The sequence below is a fragment of the Rhincodon typus genome, chromosome 4, assembly GCF_021869965.1.
Source record: "Rhincodon typus isolate 14 chromosome 4, sRhiTyp1.1, whole genome shotgun sequence".
In the NCBI taxonomy this organism is placed as follows: Eukaryota; Metazoa; Chordata; class Chondrichthyes; order Orectolobiformes; family Rhincodontidae; genus Rhincodon; species Rhincodon typus.
In genome coordinates this window covers 120,392,359-120,418,127 of record NC_063335.1, presented here as the reverse complement: position 1 = coordinate 120,418,127, position 25,769 = coordinate 120,392,359, and the positions used below count along the sequence as shown (strand labels likewise).

At 40.6% G+C, this 25,769-nt stretch overlaps 1 protein-coding gene across 1 annotated transcript in view; it reads left to right on the top strand.

The window, feature by feature from the left end:
• The first annotated feature begins 532 nt into the window (after nt 1–532).
• Nucleotides 533–25,769, top strand: part of LOC109921319 (serine/threonine-protein kinase 3-like) — a 409,892-nt gene continuing 384,655 nt past the window's right edge. Inside the window, exon 1 of the mRNA XM_048596227.1 lies at nt 533–697. Within this exon, the coding sequence (XP_048452184.1) occupies nt 675–697 (23 nt within the window). The 5' untranslated portion in view covers nt 533–674. The remainder of the gene's footprint in view (nt 698–25,769) is intronic.

The following is a 25,769-nucleotide window of genomic DNA, read 5'->3' as shown; positions in this document are numbered from 1 at the left end:
TGCACAGATGCTGCCAGACCCACTGAGCTTTTCCAGCAACTTCTGTTTTTGTTTCTGATTTACAACATCCGCAGTTGTTCTGGATTTTATTTTGTTCTCCGAAGATGGACATGTTGGTCAATCTGGGTAGGCACGGCCAGCTGCGGAGAGTGGTAACGTGATGACATCTCCCAGAATAAAGCCAGTCAGAGTTAGTTCGTTAAGCCACCCGACGACTGAAGTTACGGGCATTTGTTTCCATGAGATTTCTCGTTAATATTTCCCCTTCAAATAACCAAACGGTTTAAAACGGAACCAGTCAAGACTCCGTTACCTGCGAGATCGAAGGCTCTTCGACTCCACTGTGATTAGTCGCGGCTGCGCACGAGGAAGAATGGTCTCTGACCAGAGAATCATGACTGGCCAAACTGATTGACAGGTCGACGCTGCCACACAGACGGCACTTCTGGGACGATGGAGTTCCGACCAATGGGATGGTCGAGGAGGCGGGCTGAGGGTGCAGGAGGTGGGCACCGGTGTCACCAGCTGCCGTTTTGGAGGAGGAAGGTTTGGGGTGGGGAGGGGAAGAGTGGCGCGTGCAGTGACGTCAGGCGAGCCGAGCATGGCGGTTTGAAAGTGTAACCGTCGTAACTGCGTTTCCAACCGTCGCACGTTTAAAAGGCGTCACCGTAGCAATGGAGCCGTCGGCGCCGAGAAGGTAGTGACAACCCCTTCGGAGACGTCGAGGGGGTGGTTGGGGGGGGGGGTGGAGGCGGGTCGTTTGATGCATTAAATGCAATGGTTGTTTACAGGAAGAAGATGAAACTTTTACAGGGATTTTCTTCTCTCCACTCACACTCAGTTTGTTTGTGCGTGTTGTTCCCGAAGTCGGTTCAAAAGGGCATTAAAGTTCCAGTGTTTTTAAATATTGCTTGCTGTTTTCCAAATAGAAGTGACTATCATTGTAGGCTTGTTTTTAAAATTGATTCTTTTTGGTCTTCCTGAAATGATGTCGAGGGGGACTTTAAAAACATGAATATTTGAGAGGAGGTCTAATTCAGGGAGATTATGTTCCTGATTTCTAGCACCGGAGTTGATCCTAATTTTCTCTTTTGATTTCCCTTTCCGCCGGGGATAACTTGAAGATGGAGCAATGCTTTGCAACACATTGTCATTACATTTCTTTGGGAAAAGAAAGAAAGAGTAAATTTGAAATCACATGTTGTGTAGTAGTTCAGGTCCCCAAGATGTCACAGACCACATGCACCTTTTGAAGATTTGTATTTGATACTAACACTGTTTTGCTTAGGGGGAAGTTCCAGAAATTAAAAATCTGATACAAATGATTAGAACCTGCTCTTGGTGATTTGGAGACAGTTAGGACTGCAAATGCTGGAAGATAGAGCTCATAAATGTGGAGCTGGAAAAGCACAGCATGTCAGACAGCATCAGAGGAGCAAGAAAGTCAGCGTTTTTGGCTGAAACCCTTTGGCTGCTCTTGGTGGTGTTCATTTGAAGGAAGGATGTTGGGTTCAAGTTGTGTTTTAGAGCCTGTGGCTCAAGTATTCTGATGGCCAGTTACTTGTTGGAGCATCGCAAACAGGAGTTGTGTACTGGGAATATGCACATTCCCAGATTCTGCAGACTTTGTCAGAATTGTCCATGAAATTGAAGATTCTAATGGGCAAAATTCCCTTGTACCTGAACCCTGTGGAAAAATCCAGTAAAGTCAGAGAATTTGGGGTGTTCCTCTTCAGTTAATAGTTACTGAGGAAAAATTAGATGATTAAGGATCTAGTGTAACTCCTGGATAGTTATTAAGCTGACTATTCAACTAACTACACCAGCTCAGCTACATCCATGGGGAGAAACCAGAATAACTGTTTCAAATCCAATGACTCTTCATCAGAACCTGCTGAGTTTTGCCAGCAATTTCTATTTTTAAAGAGAATGAGATTTTCCTGGATTCTAGCCAGCATTTATTTTTCAAATAGTTAGATTGTCACAAATCAGATTATTCGGACACGCACTTAAGCTGCCAGGGCAAAGTAGGCTGTGGACCAAGTATAGTTAAGTGTTCTGAGGAAGGGTCACCAGACCCGAAACGTTTACTCTGATTTCTCTTCACAGATGCTGCCAGACCTCCTGAGCTTTTCCAGCAACTTCTGTTGTTGTTATAAGTAAAGGGTTAGTATAGTTTGATGTTTGTTGGTCAGCACAGTCATGGTGGACTGAAGGGCCTTATTCCCTGAATAATACCACATTGCTTTTTGTCGTGAGAATGCTATGTATAAATTGGCTGCCCTGATTCTAACATTAAAACCCTTCAGAAGTACTTAACTGGCTGTAAAGTGTTGTAATATCCTCATATTTCTGAGGAAGGGTCACCAGACCCGAAATGTTAACTTTTTTTTCCTTCACAGATGCTGGGCTTTTCCTCGTATTTTGAAAGTTGCTGTAGATGCGCAAGCCGTATTTTTCTTTCTTTTTTCTTATAAAGTTTAGCTGGAACATTGATAAAGGTTGTTGACTTTTCATATGGGATCTTTTGTGTCTATTTCTCCTCTGAAATGGGACCAGCATTTCATCTGAAAATGACTCCTCCAGCTGTGCACCACTCCTTAAGTACTGTGCATAATAACATAAGGTGTAAGAGCAGAAGTAGACAATATGAACTTTAAAACCTATTCCACAATTCGGTGAGATCTGGTCTGATCTTCTACCTCAACTCCATGCTCCTGACCCTAACCTTTCTCTCTTGAGGGATCAGACATTTAAATAGTCCAGCCTTGAACATATTCAATTCATATCCAGAACTTCCTTGGGTAGAAAATTGTAGGGAACACGTGTGTGATCTCTCAACTGAATCCTAAATGATCAACCTTTAATCTTGAGACTTTGCTGCTGTGTTCTAAATTCCCCAGAAGACCTCCTGTATGTTTCCAGGAGGTAACTTCTCCACTCTACTGAAACTCCAGATTGTCCCAAGTTGCTTAGCCTCTTGACAGAATACAGCTTTCCCATCCCAGGAATTAACCTAGTTGAATCTTTGTTACCTCCCAAGGAAAGTATATCCTTTCTTAGACATGGAGATCAAAACTGTACTGTACTTTGTACGGTCTTGCCAAAGTTCTATATAGTACAATTGTAACAAGACTTCCTTATGCAGTTTCCTTGCAATAAAGGCCAACATACCATTTACCTTCCTAATTGCCTGATGTATCTGTATCCTCTGTGTTCGTTGTATGAGTATACCTGAGTACAGTTGAATATCAACATTTAGCAGTCTGATGTCTATTAAAAATATTCTGCTTTTCTACTCTGACCAAAATGAATAACCTCAAACTTTGCCACGTAACATTCCAGCTGCCATTTTGTTGTCCATCCAATCTGTTGGCATCTCTTTGCAGCCTGTTTTGGTCATCCTGACAACTTGTATCATCTAGTTTTCTATCAGAAGTAAATTTGGGTGTTAAGTCCTCACTTAAAATTTAGGTTGTTTTCCTGAAAATCATTGGTTCCAGAGAACAGAACAGTACAGCGCAGTACAGGCCCTTCGAAGCAGATGTTAAATCTGTAGTTAGGTTTTGTAGGACCTTCCTTCTTAAAAGAAAAGCAAATGTGAAACATTGTACCCTCAAGTTGAAATATTTGACATTGTACATTGGTGAATAAAATAATTACATAATCACATCCTTGCTCGTGATCCTGTGTCCTGAACCTCCTGCTTCCTGATGCTGATTGCATTGGACTCTCCTTATTCCTCAACACTTGGAGTTGTGGCTCCTTCCCATTCCCTAACCACACAGTTCTGGTTTCACCAGTCTCTCCAGTGCACTCTTTTGCCAATATCCTCTCCTGAGCTTGTGTTCCTGTTCAAGATCTAGATTAAATTTGAAGCTGCAGCTCCAGTGTTGTGGAATTGCAAATTCTGGTGATTCAGAAGTTCTGGAAATGAAGTCTGCCATTCCTACTTACTTATCACAAGTGCCTTGGCCATCATACTCTCAATTTTCTGAAAGAACAAAGAAAATGCCATTTGCTGATTGCAAAGCCATGTTGACTGTATCTGATCATACAATGATTCTCAAAGTGTATTGTTAAGACTTCCTTAATAATTTCCCCGGGCGGCACGATGGCTCAGTGGTTAGCACTGCTACCTCACGGCACCAGGAGCCGGGTTCAATTCCACACTTGGGTGACTGTCTGTGTGGAGTTTGCACATTCTCTCCATATCTGTGTGGGTTTCCTCCGGGTGCTCTGGTTTCCTCTCCTATTCCAAAGATGTGCAAGCTAAGTGGATTGACCATGCTAAACTGCCCATAGTGTTCAGGGATGCCTAGATTAGGTGTTATAGAGGGATGGGTCTGGGTGGGATGCTCTGAGGGTCAGTGTGGACTTGTTGGGCCAAAGGGCCTGTGTCCACACTGTAGGGATTCTATGATTCTATGAATTGATTTCATAGGAGGAATGGTTCGTAAGTTTGCAGATGACACAAAAATTGGTAGTATAGTGTACAGCCAAGAAGGTTACCTCAGAGTACACCTGGACCTTGATCAAATGGTCAACTGGGCTGAGGAGTGGCAGATGGAGTTTAATTTAGATCAATGTGAGGTGCTGCATTTTGGAAAGGCAAATCAGTGCAGGACTTATACACTTAATGGTAAGGTCCTGAGGAATGTTGCTGAACAAAGAGACCTTGGAGTACAGGTTCATGGTTCATGGTTCATAGTTCCTTGAAAGTGGAGTCGCAGGCAGATAGGATAGTGAAGAACACATTTGGTACAGTTGCCTTTATCGGTTTGTGCATTGACACAAATCAGGACAGGACTTGCGCACTTAATGGTAAGGTTCTGGGGAGTGTTGCTGAACAAAAAGACTTTGGAGTGCAGATTCACACTTCCCTGAAAGTAGAGTCAGAGGTAGACAAGATAGTGAAGAAGGCATTTAGTGTGTTTGCCTTTATTGGTCAGTGCACTGAGTACAGGAGTTGGGAGGTCATGATGCAGCTGTATAGGATATTAGTTGGCCACTTCTGGAATACTGCATTCATTTCTGGTTTCACTGCTATTGCAAAGATGTTGTTGAAGTTGAAAGTGTGCAAAAAACATTTACAAAGATGTTGCCGGGTTTGAGCTATGGGGAGAGGCTGAATAGGCTGGGACTGTATTTCCTGGTGTTTTGGAGGCTGAGGGGTGACCTTATAGAAGTTTATAAAATCAATATACCCAAGGTCTTTTTACCAGGGTATGGGAGTCCAAAACTAGAGGGCATTGGTTTAAGGTGATAGAGGAAAAATTTAAAAGGGACCGAAGGGGCAACCTTTTCACACAAAGAATGGTGCATGTGTGGAACGAGCTGCCAGAGGAAGTGGTGGAGGCTGGTACAATTCCAACATTTAAAAGGCATCTGGATGGGTATATGAATAGGAAGGGTTTAGAGGAATATGGGCCAAATGATGGAAAATGGGTCTAGATTAATTTAGGATATCTGGTCAGCATGGATAAGTTAGATTGAAGGGTTTGTTTCTGTGTTGTATAACTGTATTTGCCTTACGGCTGATATCAGGCTAACTAGCCTATAGTTTCCTGTTCTCTCTTTCACATCCTCCTTTCTTGAATCATGATGATAGAGTCATAAGATGTACAGCATGGAAACAGACCCTTCGGTCCAACTTGTCCATGCCGACCAGATATGCTAAATTTGCCAGCAATTGGCCCATATCCTTCTCAACCCTACCTATTCATGTACCCATCCAGATGCCTTTCAAATGTTGGAATTGTACCAGCCTCCACCACTTCCTCTGGCAGCTCGTTCCACACATGCACCACCCTCTGTGTGAAAAAGTTGCCCCTTAGGTTCCCTAAAAATCTTCCCCTCTCACCTTAAACCTATGCCCTGTAGTTTTGGACTCTGCTATCCTGAGGAAGAAACCTTAGCTATCCACCCTATCTATGCACCTCATCACCTTATAAACCTCTATAATGTCATCCCTCCACCTCTGAAGCTGTAGAGGAAAAAGCCCCATTCTGTTCAGCCTCTCCCTGTTGGTCACCCTTTGGTGCTCCAGTGAAAATTGCCCCAGCCTATTCATCTTCTCCATGTAGCTTAAATCCTTCAACCCTAGCAACATGCTTCTAAATCTTTTCTGAACCCTTTCAAGTTTCACAACATCTTTCCTATAGCAGGGAGACCAGAATTGAACGCAGTATTCCAAAAGTGGCCTAACCAATATCTTGCAACATGACCTCCCAACTCCTATACTCAATGCACTGTCCAATAAAGGTGAGCATACCAAACTCCTCCTCTTCTAGCCTGTCTACTTTCAACTCTATTTTCAAGGAAATATGAATCTTCATTCCAAGGCCTCTTTGTTCAGCAATGCTCCCCCGACCTTATCATTAAATGTATAAGTGCTTCCCTGATTTGCCTTTCCAAAATGCAGCAGCTCACATTTATCTAAATTAAACTCCATCTGCCACTCCTCGGTCCACTGGCCCATCTGATCAAGATGCAGTTGTACTCTGAGGTAACCTTTTTGGCTGTTCACTACACCATCAATTTTGGTGTCATCTGCAAACTTACTAATATGATGTTATATTTGTTGACCTCTGGGACCCTTCTAGTACCTAGGGAATTCTAGGACCTAGGGAATCATGACAAGTGCATCCATGATTTCTACGGCCAGATCCTTTAGAAATCTAGGATGTAGGCTATCAGGTCTTGGATTTTTGTTAGTTTTCAATCTCAAGTTTTGCTGATTTCTTTTTTCTCTGCTGGCCGTTAAACTTTTAACAACCTCTTGGTTGCCCTCTTTCTGGTGCATCATCTATTTTCTACTGTGAAGGTAGATATAAAATATTTGTTCAAAAACAAAGTTGCTGGAATAGCTCAGCAGGTCTGGCAGCATCTGTGAAGAAAAAAACAGAGTTAACGTTTCGGGTCCGGTGACCCTTTTCTGCGGAAGTGACCCAGTTCTGAGGAAGGGTCACCGGACCAGAAACGTTAACTCTGTTTTTTTCTTCACAGATGCTGTCAGACCTGCTGTGCTTTTCCAGCAACTTTGTTTTTGTTCCTGACTTACAGCATCCGCAGTTCTTTCGGTTTTCATAAAATATTTGTTCACAGCCTCTGCAACTACCTTGTTCCCCACGATAACTTCTCCTGGTCTCTGCATATAAAGCACCAATATATAGTTACTTTTCTTTTTGTATACTTGTAAAAGTTCTGGCTCTTTTTCTTCTTTGATCAATGTTTTGGTCAGCTTTTGTTGGTTTTTAAAACTTTGAATCTTCAAGTTACAACTGTTGTTTGCAAAATTGTAAGACCATTTATTTAATCTGAACTACCCTTAACTTCACTCATAAATCAAGGATGATCTTTCTCATTCAGTTTTTATATTTTTAACATAACCTACTTGCATTGATCATTTGAATTTCTTTAAACATTTTCCAGAGTTCACCTTGTCGTTATGTCAATCAACCATAGTTGAGTCAGATTTAAGTTTTGAACTCATGTATAATGTCTCCAGTATGGATTTACACAATATCTGGTAGCTTTGTCCCTAATTGATTCCACAATGTTGTTCTAGAAAGCATCAATCAAATTGATTTTCCAGAGTGCCTTTGCCAATTCGGTTTGTTCAATCTATATGAAGATTAATGACCCCATGATTATTTTGTTGTCTTTGTAACAAGATACAGTTATTCATTGTTTAAGTCATTACTCTGTCCAATGGTACAATTAATGTTGTGGGACAATATGAACTGCTTCCATGGGCATTTGCTAACCCCTGTTCTTAATTTCAATTTATACCAATTTTATATCACGATTGTCTGAGTTACAACCTTCTTATAGTATGGTGACCAGATCTGGATGCAGCTGTAGTCTACCAAAGCTTTATAAATATTCAGTCTAACACCTCTGCTTGTTTTACTAAGTACCCCTATTTATGGAGACCAAGTTCTCATACTTAGCTAACTGCTCTCATGTCTTGCTCCATTCTAATTTTTTTATACCCGAATCCCCAAATCCCTCTTTACCATTGTACCTTTAAGTATGTTTGCCTTCTCCTGTTCCATTTGCCGAAGTGTGTCAGCTCTCATCTTTCCATATTAAGCTCATCTGTCATTTGTGTGCTATCCTGCTAGCCTTTCTGTCCTGTTGCCATCAATTGATATCATTCCCACTTTTCACCACATCTCCAAGTTTGGTACCTTTGGAAAACCTAAAAATGCAGTGATGCTTTTACTTGGGGAACACCACTATCATAGAATCATAGAAGTCTGCAGCACAGAAAATGTCCCTTTGGCCCATTGAATCTGTGCTGGTCAAAAAGAAGCACCTAAATATTCTTATCCCATTTTTTCTAGCACTTGGCCTGTAGCTTGCCATTGCAAGTCCACATCATCTTTTCCAATTCATTCACAGGAAGAAGGTGTCACTGGCTAGGCTGTCATTTATTGTCCATCCCTAATTGCACAGAGGGGAGTTAAGAGTCAACCACCTTGCTGTGGGTCTGGTGTCACATGTAGGCCAGACCGGGTAAGGATGGCAGTTTCCTTGTGTAAAGGACTTCAGTGAACCAGATGGGATTTTCCAACAATCAACAATGGTTTCATAGTTAACATTAGACTCCTAATTTTTTGCTCCATATTTTTAATTGAATTCAAATCCCACAATCTGCCATGGCAGGATTCGAACCCAGAACATTACCTGGGTCTCTGGATTAACAGTCTAGCAATAATACTACTAGGCCATCGCCTCCCTAATCTAAGTACTTCTTAAACGTTATGAGGATTTGTACACAGTTACAAGCTGTGTGTTCCAGATTCCCATCTCCTTCTGGAATTACCTTATGTCCAAGTCCCCATCTTTGATCCCTCCACCAAGGGGAAATGTTCCTTGTCTACCCTATCTATGTCTCTCATAATTTTATGCATCTCAATCATGTCCCACTTCAGTCTCCTCTGCTCTGAGGAAAACTCCCCCAGTCTATTCAATCTCTTATCATAACTAAAACTTTCCAATCCAGACAACATTGTGAAAAATCTCCTTTGCACCCTCTGCAGTCCAAACACAGTCTTCGTATAATGGGAATTCCAAAATTGCACAGTATGGCCTATACAGTTCCAGCGTAACCATCCTGGAGGACATGAACACCAAGTTCCCACTGATCCTTGGTACATCACAGGGTCCTTCCATTCATAACAAAAACATGCTAGAGATCACAGTGGGACAAGCAGCATTCATGGAGAGAAAGCAAGCTAGTGTTTTGAGTCTAGGTGACTCTTCAGACCTGAAGTGAAATGTCGACGGGGCAGCATTTATGCAGTAGTTTGGCGGGGGAAAGGATGTTGATAGTTCAGATTAAGTGATTCTCATGTGAGATCACTTAATTTGAACTATCAACGTCCTTTATTGAGTTCAAATTGCTGCTAACAGCCCATCCTTATTCTCCTATAATCTAGGGCTATTCTCCTCATTATTTACCACCTCATTCATTCGTCCTTCAGTCTGAAAAATGACCTTTTACCATACTCACCTTAAGCAATTTTTAACCAAACTGACACTGACCCACTTGCTCCATGCATCTCGATTTTATTAATCAGTTTCTGACATGGTATTTTCTCAATACTTTAAATCTATATGAGCAATATCTGCTACTTTCTCTTCAAGAATCTTCTCTGGTATTGCATCAAAAAATTTATTAGATTTGTCAAACATGATTTGCCTTTTGTAAATCTGTTCTAGATGTCCTTACTTAAATGTCTCCAACTAGTGTATTTTTGCCTAAAATTGTATTGCCATAATTTTAAGGTTGAGTGCATTTTTCTATTTTTTACATTTTAGCACTAAATTGGTGTGGGTGATACTGCAGGTTGTTCGGCTCAACAGACTTTGTTGGTATTTTACCTTCACTCAAACCCCCTCCCATTCTGTTAAATCTCATACAATCAGAATATCTTTCTATTCCTTTCTCTCCTGTGTGCTTATCTCACTTTCCCTGAAATACATCTTTATTGTTTGTCTAAATCACTCCAAGTAACTTCCCATATTCTTTATTAAATTGACTGGTGACAATCAGTATGACCCTTGGTTTTAGTAAAGTCCCCCACAAGTGGAAATATCTTTTCTACTTGTGTCTTATTGAATCCCTTTTAAATTTTAAAGACCGCATTTGGCCTGTCACCAAAGGTTTATTTCATTTATTCTTTGAAGGTTATTAAAAAGCAATTTCCATTACCAGCGATTGAGGCAAGTTTTACAGTCAATAATTTTTCCATATAAAATATAAAATTGCTAGGGAAAAGTAAAATGTGTCAATAATTTGGTTAAGGTCTTTGTTATTTTAAAGTTCAGGGCTTAATAGTCATTAGGATTTATATGTTCTGTGGATGAGATGTGACATTGGACCCATTCTTAAATCTTATTGTTTAAAATCTTAATCCAGTTAATTGTTTTGAGTTCCTCAGTTGGTTGCCACTGTGAAATCTGCTTGTGGGTAATAAGTACTGAAATTTGGAGTTTGACAGTTATCTGAAAGGATGACAGAGTTGATTGCATCCGCTCTTAAAAGAAACAAGACTATAGTTGTACAAAGTATCTGAATAAGTACAATAATCAGTTCCAAGAATGATTCTGCAGCCTTTTCTGAAAACTTCCATAGGCTTTACATTGCTGCTTTGTGATTCTATTTTACCATTTGTAAGTACTTACAAGATCCTTCCAGAGCTTTCAGTTGCCTGCCATTTCAACGCACGTGTTCCCAATCTAACATTTTGATCTCAGGCCTGCTACAGTGCTCCAGCAAAACTGAAGATAAGGTGGAGGAACAGCACCTCATCTTCCGCTGTGGTAGTTTACAGCCTTCAGGACTAAACATTTGAGTTTAATAATTTCAGAATGTGAACACCCCCGCGCCCTTAGGTCCTGTTTTGTATGGGTTGCTCCCAGCACAGCCAACCCATTTCAAACTATTCACTCTTCTTGTTAGCACCCTCCCAACTATTTATCTCCATCTTGGCTTATCATCAGCAATCACTTTGTTTACCTCCTTTTATTTTCTCTCTTAGCACTGTCTTCGTGTACTTTGTTCACTCCGTCCCCTATCCCATCCCTTTTCATCAGCTTACAAACTGCCCTTTTTGATGATGCTATGGCTTTAAAAGATGATTTTTGTCCTTTGTTTTAATAAAGAGAGGTTGAGACAGAGGCCATGAGCGGTCTACTCCAAGCCAATAAAGTAAACAGCTTGTGAGGCCTTGGGTTTTTTTTTAAAAAATTAAAACAACAGAAACAGCATGAATAGGTACGTCAGGCTCCAACAGAACTACTGGGGTCTTGAAGTTGGATGTGGAAGCTGTTATTCCTCTCTCTGTTGCAGCTTAAAAACTGGAGTTCTTCTGCGAGAATTGTATGAGAAACAATCTATTTTACAAAATTTGCCTTTGCTCAGGGTTAATTGGTGGAATGTTACTATATTGGAACAGTTGCTGTTCAGTAGTTTAATAATCCATTATTCTGTTAAGTTTTCCAATAGAGTTGTGATTCCAATTTTTTTTTGTTTGTATTTTAACTATAGGGTAAGGTAAAGTGTGTTTTGCTTAAAGCTGACTAGCGTAACCAATTGAGTTACATCTGGTACACAGCACCTTACACTTTCCTTTCAAATAATATAAAAGTTAGGGTCTAGACTGTGTCCTTGATGTATTTGGAGGGGGTTTGGTCTGGCCCATAACACCTTTCCTACCTGCTTTCAGTTCTGATGAAGGGTCACTGGACTTGAAACATTAACTCTGTTTCTTTCTCTATAGGTGCTGTCAGACTTGCTGAGTTTCTCCAGCAGTTTAGGTTTATGTTTCAGATTTCCAACATCCGCAGTTCTTTGATTTACCTTACCAGATCTTTGCTTGAGAGGAGATGCTATTTCGGCTTCTGAAACATGTACAGATCAATACTAGCTCATTTAACAATAGAATGGACGTGTAATTCCCATTTTAGAGCTGCCTGGAAAAATATTCTCAACAATTTGCTGTTATGTGGAATGTGACATCTTTCAGTAGCAGATTAAGAGAGCTGGTTTATTTTGAGCAAAGCAGATGTCAGCAATCACACAGTTACTGGGCTCTTTCCTTTTCTACAAGACTTCTTGACAGACCTAAAGAAGTCATATTTGAATTAACGTTAATTGCTGCTAGACCTGTTGAGTATTTCTAGTACTTTCTATTTTTTAAAGCTTTCAAATTGTAATATTTTGCTTTTTAGTTACCACTATTCTCTACCTTTTCTTCCGTCCTTGCTGTTGACAAACCAACTGAATCAAATAGAATAAATTGATTTTCATGTTTACAAAATGATAAAACAGGAAACTTTATACTTGTATTTCACATGTTTTATACTAAGCATATATTTACAATCTGATTTCCTTGAGATTATGTTTTCTTGTGGGTGCCAGATTTGATTCTGCTAATCCATCTAGCCTGCACATCCTTGGACTCTATTGGCAGGATTATGTGACCCTGGACTTCACATTTCTATGCTCTAAAATTGCCAGCACTCTATCACTTGATACTGAACTGAACACATGCATCTCAAAAGATGTAGGTATGATGAAATGTTGAATAAGGAAGTATGGAACAACAACAACCTGACTGAGAATGCCAATCTGTGAAACTACCCAAACCTCTTGTGGTGATGGAGTTTGGTGTGGATGAACTTATGAGGTTGGCAGCATTACCATTATGTGCATTGCAGCAACAAACATTGTTTCACCATGACTAAGAAGTCTGGCCTGAGCCTGTATCAAGACCCAAAGAACCCATCTAAAAGCACAGTGAAACATGACACTGATGGAAACATCAGAATAAGGGTGGTCGTGCCTTTTCTCAGATGCATCTGAAGAACCATAATGCAGAGCAACCACTGGGCAAGGTTGAAGTATGAGGCAAGTAGATCCTCTGAAGATTTCTCAAAGATTGTGGATCGATGGCTTACCTGCAGTGAGATAAAGTATTTGGAGACATAAAAGTATAGTGAGTAAGAAAAGACTACATGGCTCATCTGCCATTTGACATGATCATGGCTGGTCTTCTATTTCTACCCAATACTCTGTGCTAAGCCCTTATATCCCCTTATTTTGTAACCATGTCCCTTAGTTTCAGATCACCACACCCCCACACTAGTCAAAAGACCTCAACGTCTATCTTGTCAAGTGCCCTAAGAATCTTGCATCTTTCGACAAGAGCAGGTCAGAGGCTAGGGGTCTTGCAGTGAGTAACGCACCTTTTGACAATTTTGAGGATAAAGCAGCTGGCTTGGTTAGAACCACATGCACAAACATTCAGTCCCTTCACCACTGACACTCAGCAACAGTATATGCCATCTACAACATGCACTGCAGAAATTCCTCGACTCCATGGACAGCACTTTCCAAATGAATGACAGCTACTATTGAGAAGAACAATGGCAGCAGATATATGGGGATACCATCATTTGCAAGCTCCCCTTCAAGCTACTCACCATCCAGACTTGGAAATATATTATTGTTTCTTAAGTGTCGCTGGGGCAAATTCGTGGAATTCCCTCCCTAAGGGCATTGTGGATCTACCTACAGTGCATGGACTGCCGCAGTTCAAGAAGGCAGCTCACCACCACCTTCTCAAGGGCAACTAATGATGGGTACTAAATGCTGGCCAGCTAGCAAGGCCATATTCCCTGAATGAGGCTTTAAAAAAACACTCGCTATTTTTCTAAGCTGTAATGAATAAAGGCCTAACCTGTTTAGTTGTTTTTGATAGGTAAACCTATTATACTCTGACCCCCCCACTTCCAAGTCAATTGTATATTTGGTAAGTAATTGAAGCCGTGTACTTATTTCCAACCTAAAAAGTACCATTTCTGTCTTCTGCGTGTTAGCCAATCCTCGATATATGCTCCTACAATACTCCCAATATTTTAAGCTCTTATCTTATCCAGGTAAACTTTTATATGGCACCTTATTGAATGCATTCTGGAAATCCAAATACACTACATCCATCTTTGTCAACTCTGCTTGTTATATCCTCGAAGATCTCTACAAAACTTGTCAAGCACAATTTCCCTTTAACAAAACCATCTTGGCATTGTTTGACAGAGTTCCACTTTTCTAAATGTCCTGCCATATCTTCCTAAATAATGGACTCTTGCATTTCCTAGTGACAGATGTTAGGCTAACTGGTCTATAGTTTCCTGCTTTCTGTTTCCCTCCTTGATGAGTGGCATCGCACTAACAGTTTTCAATTCTCTCGAATCCTCCAGAATTGAGTGAGTTTTGGAATATTTTGATCAATGCCTCCACTATCTCTGCAGCTACTTCCTTTAAAACCTTTGGATGAAGGCCATCAGGTCCCGGTGACTTGTCTGCCTTCAGTCCTCTTGTTGCCCCTTGTGATCCCTTGTTGTGGACTTCCTTGGCCACGTGAAACATCATCCCTGCACCCTTCCTGTCCAGTCCTGTCAGAACTATATATGTTTCAATGCAGTCCCCTCATTCTGCCCAACTCCAGTGTATATAAAAAACGAAAGAACGGGTTCTGAGGAAGGGTCACCAGATCCGAAGCATTAACTCTTTTTTTTTCTTTCACAGATGCTGCCAGACCGGCTGAGCTTTTCCAGCAACTTTGTTTTTGTTCCAGTGAGTATAGGCCCATTCAGCCGATCTGTCCTCATAAGACAAATCTGCTTTCATCTGGTGAATCTTCACTGCACTCCATCAATGACATGTATTTTCTTTAGTAATGAGACCAAAACTGGACGTAATAAATTCTTCATGTATGGTCTTGCTAAGGCCCTGTAATGAGATGAAAGACTGCTATAAGACTTCCTTGCTTCTGCACTCAAACCCTCTTGCAATGAAGAGCAATATACTATTTGCCTTCCTAACTGCTTGCTGCACTTGCATGCATACTTTCAGTAATCAGTATACAGTGTCACCCAGACTCTTTGTACATCAGGATTTCCCAATCTATCACCATTTATATAATGCTCTGCTAGTTCATTTTTCCTACCAAAGTAGAAGATGGATTGGGAAGGAGACTCTGAAAGTTCAGGAGTGGAGTGGTCAGTGGGGAAGCAGTTGGGATGGTGAGCATATTGCAACCATAATTCCAGGATTCTTAAACATGTTTTGGGGTTCAGTATTGTCTGAAATCTGCAATCCTTAATTGTGGTTCTAACCTGATAGAACAAGATTGCATAACATTCAAGACTCTACACATCAGAAAAACATTTGATGAAAACATATTTTATTGCTGCTGCTCTTGCTAAAACATGTTTATATCACTTAGTGTTTCAGATGTCCAGTTCTTTGCAGAAAGTTACCCCCTAGGTTTTCTGGCAGTGACATCACAGGTACTGTGACTGTATGTGCGATGTCTATACCCCTCGTTGCAGTTGCAGTAAATAAAGCTATTCACATTTTCTGCTTTATCTTAATTTGCCCTGTTTTGTCCTTCTGAACAAACCTTAATAAATTTGTCAAAAGATATTTCCCTTTCACAAGGAAAAGTGACTAGTCAGTGCAGATCAGTAACATGGCAAATTATTCGGTAAAAATAGTTATTTCTACCGATTTTAAATGATATCATCAGCATTTTTCATTTTTGACTTTTAAATATCTGACTGTATTTTCTTAGTAATGGATTTAAGCATTGTCCTCATAACAGATATTAGAGTAATTGTCTACAGTTTCCTGTTCTCTGACTCTATTTGTGAATTGCGGGGATGCCTTTGAGGCTTTGCAATCAACTTAGATTTCCTGAGTCTATCTAATTTTTAGTAGATTACAGTGAATGCATCCACTATCTCTGCAGCCACAGAACCCTTAGAACCAAGGGACTCAACCACTTGTAACTCCATGAGTTTTCTCAGTAACTTTTCTCTAGTGACCATGAATATTTTCTCCCTTCCTCCTTTTGGCCCCTGTTATTTTCTACTTTTTTTTATGCTTTTAGTAGTTCATGGTGTGAAAACAGGTACAAAGTACTTTTTCAAAGACTCTGCCATTTCTTTTATTTCCCATTATTAATTCTCCAGTCTCAGCTTCTGAAGGACCAATATTTGCTTTAGTTACTGTTTTACTTTTTGTATATTTATAGAAACTCTTAATGTATTGTTCTGATATTTTTTATTTAGTCTGATTTACTCCAATTTCTTCCTTTGTTTTTAGTGATTTGTTGCTGCTTTCTAAAATTTTCCCAATCTTCTGGCATACCTCTAATCCTTGCAGCATTATATGCCTTTTCTTTCATTTGATACCATCCTTAAATTCCTTAGTTAGCCACAGATGATGCATTTTTCTTGCAGAATCTTTCTCTCTCAGTGGAATACATTTTTATTGAAAATTATGGAACATCTCTTTAAGTGTCTACCCTCTATTCTACCACAAGGTGTATGAGAGGAGGTGTGCTATTCAGTCCATTGAGTTTGTTCCACCATTCAATTAGGTTCTGGCTGATAAGATAGTCCTCAACTCTACTTTCCTGTTCTTTCCATATACCCAAGTCTCAGTGAAGGGTCACCCTTATCTCCATTTTAAAATTACTTATTTAGTTGGCACAGCTGCAGATGGTTTCTGGAGCTTTCTTCTTCCTGATGTTTAAGCACTTTGAGAGCAAGCACAAGGGTTTTCAATACCCTCAGTCTCCAGCAGTTTTCTGTATCTGGATGTTTTTCTGTTAAGCCTGTCAGGACATTTTATGCAGCCTTGATTTTTTGGAAACTGCTAAACAAACATCACCTTTTTGTTCTGACTGAACCTGCATATTTTCCTGATCTTCTGGATGATTCTGTTTCTCTATGACACTACATTCCTCTTGTGAAGCAATAGCTTTTTTTCTTTTCTCTCCCTGTTTCTAATGCATTGAACTGTACACCTCCAGCAATAACATTGTAAACCCTCATTAAAAATGCACGTATCAACAGACTGGTACCACTTTAAGAACAAACCTAAAATAAAACTAAAACCATGCCTCTCCTCTTTTAGAATTAGAATTAGGATTATTGTCACACATACTCACGTGAGTATAGTGAAAAATTTACAAGTTGCCACTTATGGCGCCATCTTACGTACAAAGGTACCTAGGTTAAGAATCTTAGGTACAAAGCGGGAAAATAAAGAAACAAGGTTAAAAAGTTAAATATTGCCGTCCTCCTTAAAAAGTTGAATAACAAAGAAACACAGTTTAAAGTTCAACTCCACAGTCCATAAGTGCCAAGCCATGCTGGGCTTGCACTCTTCACAAGGGCTTGACCTCCCCCGCTCAGGGCTCAGCCTTGCTCCTGCTACTGCCCTGGGCTGTCTGCTGTTGCCGTCTTGCAGCCTGTTCCTGCCAGTGCTGGCTGCCCCAGGCTTCCTATTCCTGCTCTTGCTGCCATGTTGAGCTTGCCCTCTCTGTGCTGGCTCGATGTCATCAGCGACAATCTCCTCCGCGCTGGACAAACTCACATCTAACATCAGGTAAGTAGACTAAACTAAGAAAAGCATAAAGAAATGCAAATGAAATTTTAAACTAGGTGTTATTACTCCACTTTAAATCCAAGCTTCCAATTAATAATGTATGATGAGCTTTCATCACAATGTGAACTTCTGACATGTTATAATCATTCGACACTAGCGTATGCTATATTTTGAGGTCATTGATTAGTCCAGTTTCATTATCCTTGTTTTGGATTCTCCCACCACAATCCAAAATGCAGCACAGATTTATAAAGGGTAAATCGTAGTTAACTAGCCCAGTTCTTTTTTTGAGGAGGTCCTAAATATATTATGTACGGGAATTTTAATGGATGTTACTTTTTTGGATTTTCAGAAGGCACTTGATGCAGTCCCTCGTAATAAATAGGATTGGAGTGGTCGCCTTGACCTTCAAGCCAATGCTGCCATTAAATAAAATCATGGCTGATGTCCTATCTTGACTCCATCTTCCTGTATTATCCCCATATCTCGTTTTGCTTTGTGCATATAAATCCATTGCCTCTACCTTGAATGTACTCAGTGATAGAAAATTCAAAGAAATCATAACCTTGAAGTGAACAAAAGTCTCCACATTCTGACCCTTCCACACCTGTTCTAGATTCCTCAAGTCACTTAAGAATTATGTTTCTTAATTAGACCATTCTTCTAAAGTGCTGAATCACAAGCATCATTTTGGGATTATAGGGATAAATTATGAGGATAGGTCACATAAACTGGGCAATTATTTATTTGTGTTTTGAAGATAACTTTAGTGTAAGATGATTACAGTCTTCAATACGATAAATACTAGAGACACTCCTTCAAGCTATTGGGAGGAACATTTAATCTGGGCTGCTCGGGGTGATGTTAGAAAGCTATTTTTCACATAGATTGAAGAGGACATCTGAACGTGTGCCTTAATAAAATATTTGTTGAGTTTCAAAAATTTAAAACAGATATGTTTTTGGTAAGAATGTGAGGGCTTATGGAGAAAATGAAGGTAAATGGAATTGTGGTACAGACCTGATAGGATCTAATTGAATGGTGGAAAAATTGAGGAGCAGAGTCGTCTTCACTTGTTCCTACATAAATACAGGTAATCAATGTATCCTAATTTTTTCATTCATTCATTCATTCATTCATTCATTCATATAGAAGGCATAGCCTCAAGTATTTTTGTAGGGAACAAGTACTTTTGCAATAAGTATTTCCAGACCAGAATGCTGTGTTTTTAATATAAACAGAAGTGCTGGAAATACCCAGCAGATTTGGCAACAATTTTGAGTATCAGAAGCAATGAAAAGTATATTGGACTTGAAATGTTAACTCTGTTTCTCTCTCCACAGATGCTGCCAGATCTGCTGAGTTTTTCCACATTCTCTTTTGTTTCAATTATCCAGCATGTGTAATAATTTGCTTTTATGGCATGTTTTTTGAGTTCTGATTTAAGCTTCATTGTACCACAAAAATTGCAGCTGAATTCACAGGCTGTTTTACTGGAATCCAGTGGTTTTGAAGACTTGTTGAATGTTCCTTTCAGTTATTTCTCAATTGTGCAGTTGCCCTTTATTGGAATATATATTTATACACTGACTTAAAATGCAGCATATGTTGTGTACAATATACTCAACAACTGAAATAATGTGTACAAGAGAAATATTGAAGGTATAATTCTGTGGACGAGTAACTTTCTTTTCAACAATATTTCCTTTTTCAAGTTGGCATATTAGTTTATTTTAAAACATACCTTTCCCTTTTTGATTGAAGATTTCATCTGCTTCAGAGTTGGTTATAGAATATCATTAGATTTTGTTTTGTTTGAAATAGCTGGCCACTGAAGCTCCGGAAAATAGGAACAAAAATTTTGTTTTATTCATTCTGAGGATGTGGGATCCACTGGCTGGGTGTTTATTGCTCTGCCCTAATTCCTTTTGAAAGTGGTGGTGAGCTGCCATCTTGAACCACTGCAGTCTAATCGGTACACTCACGATGTCATCAGGGAGGGAGTTCCAGAAACAGTGAAAAACAGCAATGTAGTTCCAGTCAGGATAGTGGATGACTTGGAGGAAAACTTGTAGGTTGTGGTGTTCCCATGAATGTGCTGCCCTTGGCCTTCTAGATGGTGGTGGTAATAAGTTTGGAAAGTACTATCAGAGGAGTCTTAATGAATTTCTGCAGTGCAGCTGCTGTGTGTCAGTGTGAATGTTTACGGACGTTGTGCCAGTCAAGCAGGTTCGTCTTATACACTTGCTGAGTGTTGATGGAACTGCACCTATGTTGGCGAGTGGAAAGTACTCCTGACTTGTGCCTTGTAGATGGTGATCAGACTTTGAGGAGTCAGGAAGTGAGTTATTTGCTGCAGGATTCCCCTGACCTACTCTTGTAGCCAGTACAGCACAGGAACGGGGCCCTTCTGCCCACAACAGTTAATGGCTAGTGTCCAGTTCAGTTTCTTGTCAATGCTAATGCCCAGGATTTTAATAGTGAGGGATTCAGCGAGAGTAAAGCCATTGAATGTCAAGAACGATGATTAAATATTCTCTTTATGGAAAAGGTCATTGACTTGCACTTGTATGGCACAAATGCTACTCCTAGATTTTGTCCAAATTTTTCTGAATTTGGACATGGACTCCTTCAGTAGCTGAGGAGTTGTGAACGGTGCTGAATATTGTGTAACCATTAACGAACGTCCTGACTTCTGACATTATTTTCGATGTATTTTGTGCTTATTTTTATTTTGCACAATGCATTGCTGCTGAGGTTATTTTGTACCAATATGAATATTCAGTCACATAATTACTTATGCAGTTTTATTAAATGTGTTCAGGTACTTTTATGAAATGTGAAGTAGTATCAAGCCTTTGAAGGAAATATTTTTTCTTCCCTGGCAATCAGAATGATGGAAGCTGCGAAAGAGAAACCTTTTGTAGATGAAAGAGACCTTTCAACAGTGGGCATCTGTACAACAATCTTCATAGTTCCTTTTCCTATAGTTACAGTTCAGATTGCTATTGATGCTCTTTCTTGATCTAGAGGATGTGGCCAAAATATATGAAAGGCAGTGAAATTGTTCTGGTCTTAACTTATGTATATATGAAAAACAACTCATATCACTATTGTCTTCTCTTTTCACATAGAACCAAATAAAGTCATAAAAAGCTATAAAGCAAAATCTAGCTGAACAATAACATAACAGAATAAAATAAGACATGGGTGTTTTTCATAAAGAAACACAGGATATGTCTTTGGATAGAAGCCCAGATAATTATTTATTAGATTAATATAGTAGATGAAGGCTGCAGAACAGATGGGTGCAAGGTTGAAAGTATGGAAATCTGCAATTTCCAGATGGGTAGAATTTGTTGTCTTAATTTTTCAGGTGATGGCTAATTGAGTCTTTCATTACCTCCCTTACAATTGGAGTGAAGAGAAAAGCCTACATGTTTCTAGTAGGTTGTGGTTATTAGTTGGCTACAATTAAAAGAGCACAGTTCAGAGGAAGAAACAAAAGAGTCAGATGTTTGGTTTGAATTGTGTGGTTTCTGTAATTCCTCTTTTATTAAGTAAAAAGTCATGTGAGTTTGCAATCAAGATAATGGTTCTGCTGTGTATCATATTGCTGTGACCACTTGGTGACCGTACTTTAATAGTAGCTTAGGGCGAGTGGTACTGAGGCAGCAATCATTAGTTATGAAGAAAGAGTGTTTGTTTTTCCAGATAATACTGGACAGTTGAAAGAATCAAAGAATAAACCACCTTCAGGATAGAATTCTAGTGCATTTTGCGTTCAGTACTTATTGTCTGAAGCTCAAAAGGATGAAACAACCACTGGTTGATGCCATGGATTTCTGCCAATCCAGATAGCTGGCAGATGTCAGTTGTTTTCTGTGAACCAGTTATTATAAGTTTATGGAGTTTGTGATAAAATCCTATTAAATGCCACAATCAAGAACCTGTTTCCTATTTCTTTGTATTGCATAGGCATTGTCTAAGGAATCCCTAAGATCTCAGTCTCTCCATGAAGCTTTTACTGTATGCCAAGGTCAGGTTGAATTATTTTACTCAGCAATTGCATAAGTCTAAAATGGAGAAATCGGATACTGTAGGATTTGTTAGATTTAGTTTCTATTTGTTTTTCATTTTAGAGATTTAAGAGTCAGACTAAACTCGTGCTTGCAAATTTCACCTGCTTTCTTTCATAGTATATTAGTTACATGTAGTGGTTTGTGGTAATACATCAGCCCCATATTAATTTTCAGCATTGCATCAATTTTTACTTGTGTTAAAAATGTTTTCACTTAGTGCCATACTTAGAGGAACATAGGTCGTTTTGTTGGCAATGATGATTGGCCCAACAAACCTGTTCCTTTTTAGTTGACCTGGTTTCTTGGCTGCCTACCAAATCCTACAATCCTTTCTTTCTTTAGAAATTTATCTAGTTGTCCATTAAAGCCATTTATGGTTGTTTCAATAGAATTCATTAGTAATGCTCTCCACATGTTTATTAGGCTTGGTGTGAAAATTTTGCTTGAGTTCCCTATTTACTGCCTGAGTTTAAAAACATACTGCCTAATTTTGAACCCTTCATGAATATAAACTGTTTGGGTGAACTTTGTCAAACCTCTTCAAAAACCTCTGTTCAGCACCACTCGAGACTCCTATGACACTGAGGTGATTTATATCCAAATGCATGATATCCAAGGTTGGGCTAAAAAATGGCAAGTTAAATCGCACATTCGCAGAGGATAATTAAAAAGGCAATAAGGGGGAAAAGATGAAATATAAGAGTAAGCTAACTAGTAACAAAAAAAAGGTTGCAAGAGTATTTTTTAGATATCTAAAAGGTAATAGAGAGGCAGGAGTGGATATTGGACCACTGGAAAATGAGGCTGGAGAAGTAGTAATGGGGAACAAAGAGTCGGGGGCAGAGGTGAATGTACTGGCTATCACTAAGGAGAAGGTGCTGGGTTTAAGTGAAAGATCTGAAAATGGATAAATTACCCGGACCAGATGGATTACACCCCAGAGTTCTGAATAAGATCGCTGACAAGATCGTTGAGACATGGATGTAATCGTTCAGGAATCACTGGAGTCAGGGAAGGTCCCAGAGGACTGGAAAATGGCTAATGTAACACACCTGTTTAAGAAAAGAGGGAGGCAGTAAACAGGAAACCATAGGCTGGTTACCCTGACCTCTGTTGTTAGCAAGATTTTAGAGTCCATTATTAAGGATGAGATTGCTGAGTACTTGGAAGTGCATGGGAAAACAGGGCTGAGTGAGCAAGGTTTCATCAATGGCAGGTCATGCCTGACAAATCTGTTAGAATTCTTTGAGGAGGTAATGTGCAAGTTAGAGAAAGGACAGCTAGTATCATGATCTAATTCGATTTCGAGAAGGCTTTTGACAAGGTGCACACAAGAGGCTGCTAATTAAGATAAAAGCTCATGGTGTTCGGGGCAAGGTACAGGCATGGATATAGGATTGACTAACTGGCAGAAGGCAGAGAGTATAGATAAAGGGGTCTTTTTTAGGATGGCAGCTGAAGACTGGTGTTGTTCTGCAGGGGTCAATGTTGGGAGCATTATTATTGATGTTGTACATTAATGATCTGGATGAAGGAACTGACGGCATTGTTGCTAAATTCGCAGTTGACACGAAGATAAGTGGAGGTGCAGGTAGTGTTGAGGAAGCGGGGAGGCTGCAGAAGGTCTTGGATGGGCTAGGAGAGTGGGCACCGAAGTGGCAGATAGAATACAGTGCGGGAAAGTGTGAGGTTAAACACCTTGGTAGGAAGAGTAGAGATATAGGCTGCTTTCTAAAAGGGGAAAGGCTTCGGAAATCTGAAATACAAATGGACTTGGGAGCCCGAGTCCAGGATTCTCTCAAGGTTGACATGCAGGTTCAGCTTGCAGTTAAGAGGCAAATGCGATGTTAGCATTCATTTCAAAAAGGCTAGAATTCAGTAACTGAGACTGTATAAAGCTCTGGTCAGACAGCATTTGGAATATTCTGAGCAGTTTTGGGCCCCATCTCTGGGAAGGATGGACTGCTGTTGGAAGAGGTCCAGAGGAGGTTTACAAGTATAATCCCAGGGATGAAGATTTATCATAATGAGGAGTAGGTAAGGACTCTGGGTCTGTACTTGATGGAGTTTAGAAGGATTAAAACTTATGGAGGCCTGAATGGAGTGGACGCATCGAAGATGTTTATACTTGTAGGAGAGATCAGGACATGGGGAGCACAGCCTCAGAGTGAAGGGACAACACTTTAGAACTGAGATGAGGAGGAATTTCTTCAGCCATAGGGTGATGGCCAAGTTATTAAGTATATTTAAGGCAGAGGTAGATAAGTTCTTGGTTGGTAAAGGGATAAAGAGTTACAGGGAAAAGTCAGGAGAATGGTGTTGAGAAGCATATCAGCCATGATTGAATGGCAGAATAGGCTCGATGGGCTGAATGGCTTGATTCTTTTTCTGTATCTTACGACATGGAGATGCTGGTGTTGGAAAAGCTCATCAGATCTAGCAGCATCTGTGGAGAGAAATCAGAGTTAACGTTTTGAGTCAAGTGACCCTTCCTCAGAACACTTGTTTCTGATTTGCAGCATCGCAGTTTTTTTGATTTTTGCTGGTGTTGGACTGGGTTGACCAAGTCAGAAGTTACATGACACCAGGTTATAGTCCAACAGGTTTATTTAAAATCACAAGCTTTTGAAACACTGCTCCTTCATCAGGTCCTTCACCCAACGAAGGAGCAGTGCTATGAAATCTTGTGATTTTAAATAAACTTGTTGGCCTATAACCTCGTGTCATGTGACTTCTGACTTTATTGTCTTTTGGTCTTAGTCACTGCATGGCAGTTATTATATCTCCAACAAGAGAGCATCTAATCATCTTCCCTTGACATTCAATGATTGTATCATCACTGAATCTCTATTAATCAATGTCCTGGAGGATACCATTGCTCAGAAATTCAACTGGACTTACCACATAAACACAGTGGCTAGAAGATCAGGTCAGAGACTAGAAGATCAGGTCAGAGGCTAGGAATCCTGCAACAAGTAACTCATTGAGATAACAACGTGTAGAGCTGGATGAACACAGCAGGCCAAGCAGCATCAGAGGAGCAGGAAGGCTGACGTTTTGGGCCTAGACCCTTCTTCAGAAATGGGGGAGGGGAATGGGGTTTCTGAAATAAATAGGGAGAGAGGGGGAGGTGGATAGAGGATGGATAGAGGAGAAGATAGGTGGAGAGGAGACAGACCGGTCAAAGAGGCGGGGATGGAGCAGTAAAGGTGAGTGTAGGTGGGGAGGTAGGGAGGAGATAGGTCAGTCCAGGGAGGACGGACAGGTCAAGGGGATGGGATGAGGTTAGTGGGTAGGAGATGGGGGTGGGGCTTGAGGTGGGAGGAGTGGATAGGTGGGAGGAAGGACAGGTTAGGGAGGCGGGGACGAGCTGGGCTGGTTTTGGGATGCGATAGGGGGAGGGGAGATTTTGAAGCTTGTGAAGTCCACATTGATACCATTGGGCTGCAGGGTTCCAAAGCGGAATATGAGTTGCTGTTCCCGCAACCTTCGGGTAGCGTCGTTGTGGCACTGCAGGAGGCCCAGGATTGACATGTCGTCTGCGGAATGGGAGGGGGAGTTGAAATGGTTCGCGACTGGGAGATGCAGTTGTTTAGTGCGAACTGAGCGTAGGTGTTCTGCAAAGCAGTCCCCAACACTCCGCTTGGTTTCCCCGATGTAGAGGAGGCCACAATGGGAACAGCGGATGCAGTATACCACATCAGCAGATGTGCAGGTGAACATCTGCTTGATGTAGAAAGTCTTCTTGGGGCCTGGGATGGGGGTGAGGGGGGAGGTGTAGGGGTAGGTGTAGCATTTCCTGCGGTTGCAGGGAAAAGTGCCGGGTGAGGTGGGGCTGGAGGGGAGTGTGGAGCGGACAAGGGAGTCACGGAGAGAGTGGTCCCTCCGGAAAGCAGATAAGGGTGGGGAGGGAAAAATGTCGTTGGTGGTGGGGTCGGATTGCAGATGGCGGAAGTGTCGGAGGATGATGCGTTGGATCCGGAGGTTGGTGGGGTGGTATGTGAGGACGAGGGGGATTCTGTTTTGGTTGTTATTGCGGGGAGGGGGTGTGAGGGATGAGTTGCGGGAAATGCGGGAGACACGGTCAAGGGTGTTCTCGACCACTGAAGGGGGGAAGTTGCGGTCCTTGAAAAACGAGGACATCTGAGATGTACGGGAGTGGAGTGCCTCATCCTGGGAGCAGATGCGGCGGAGGGGAAGGAATTGGGAAT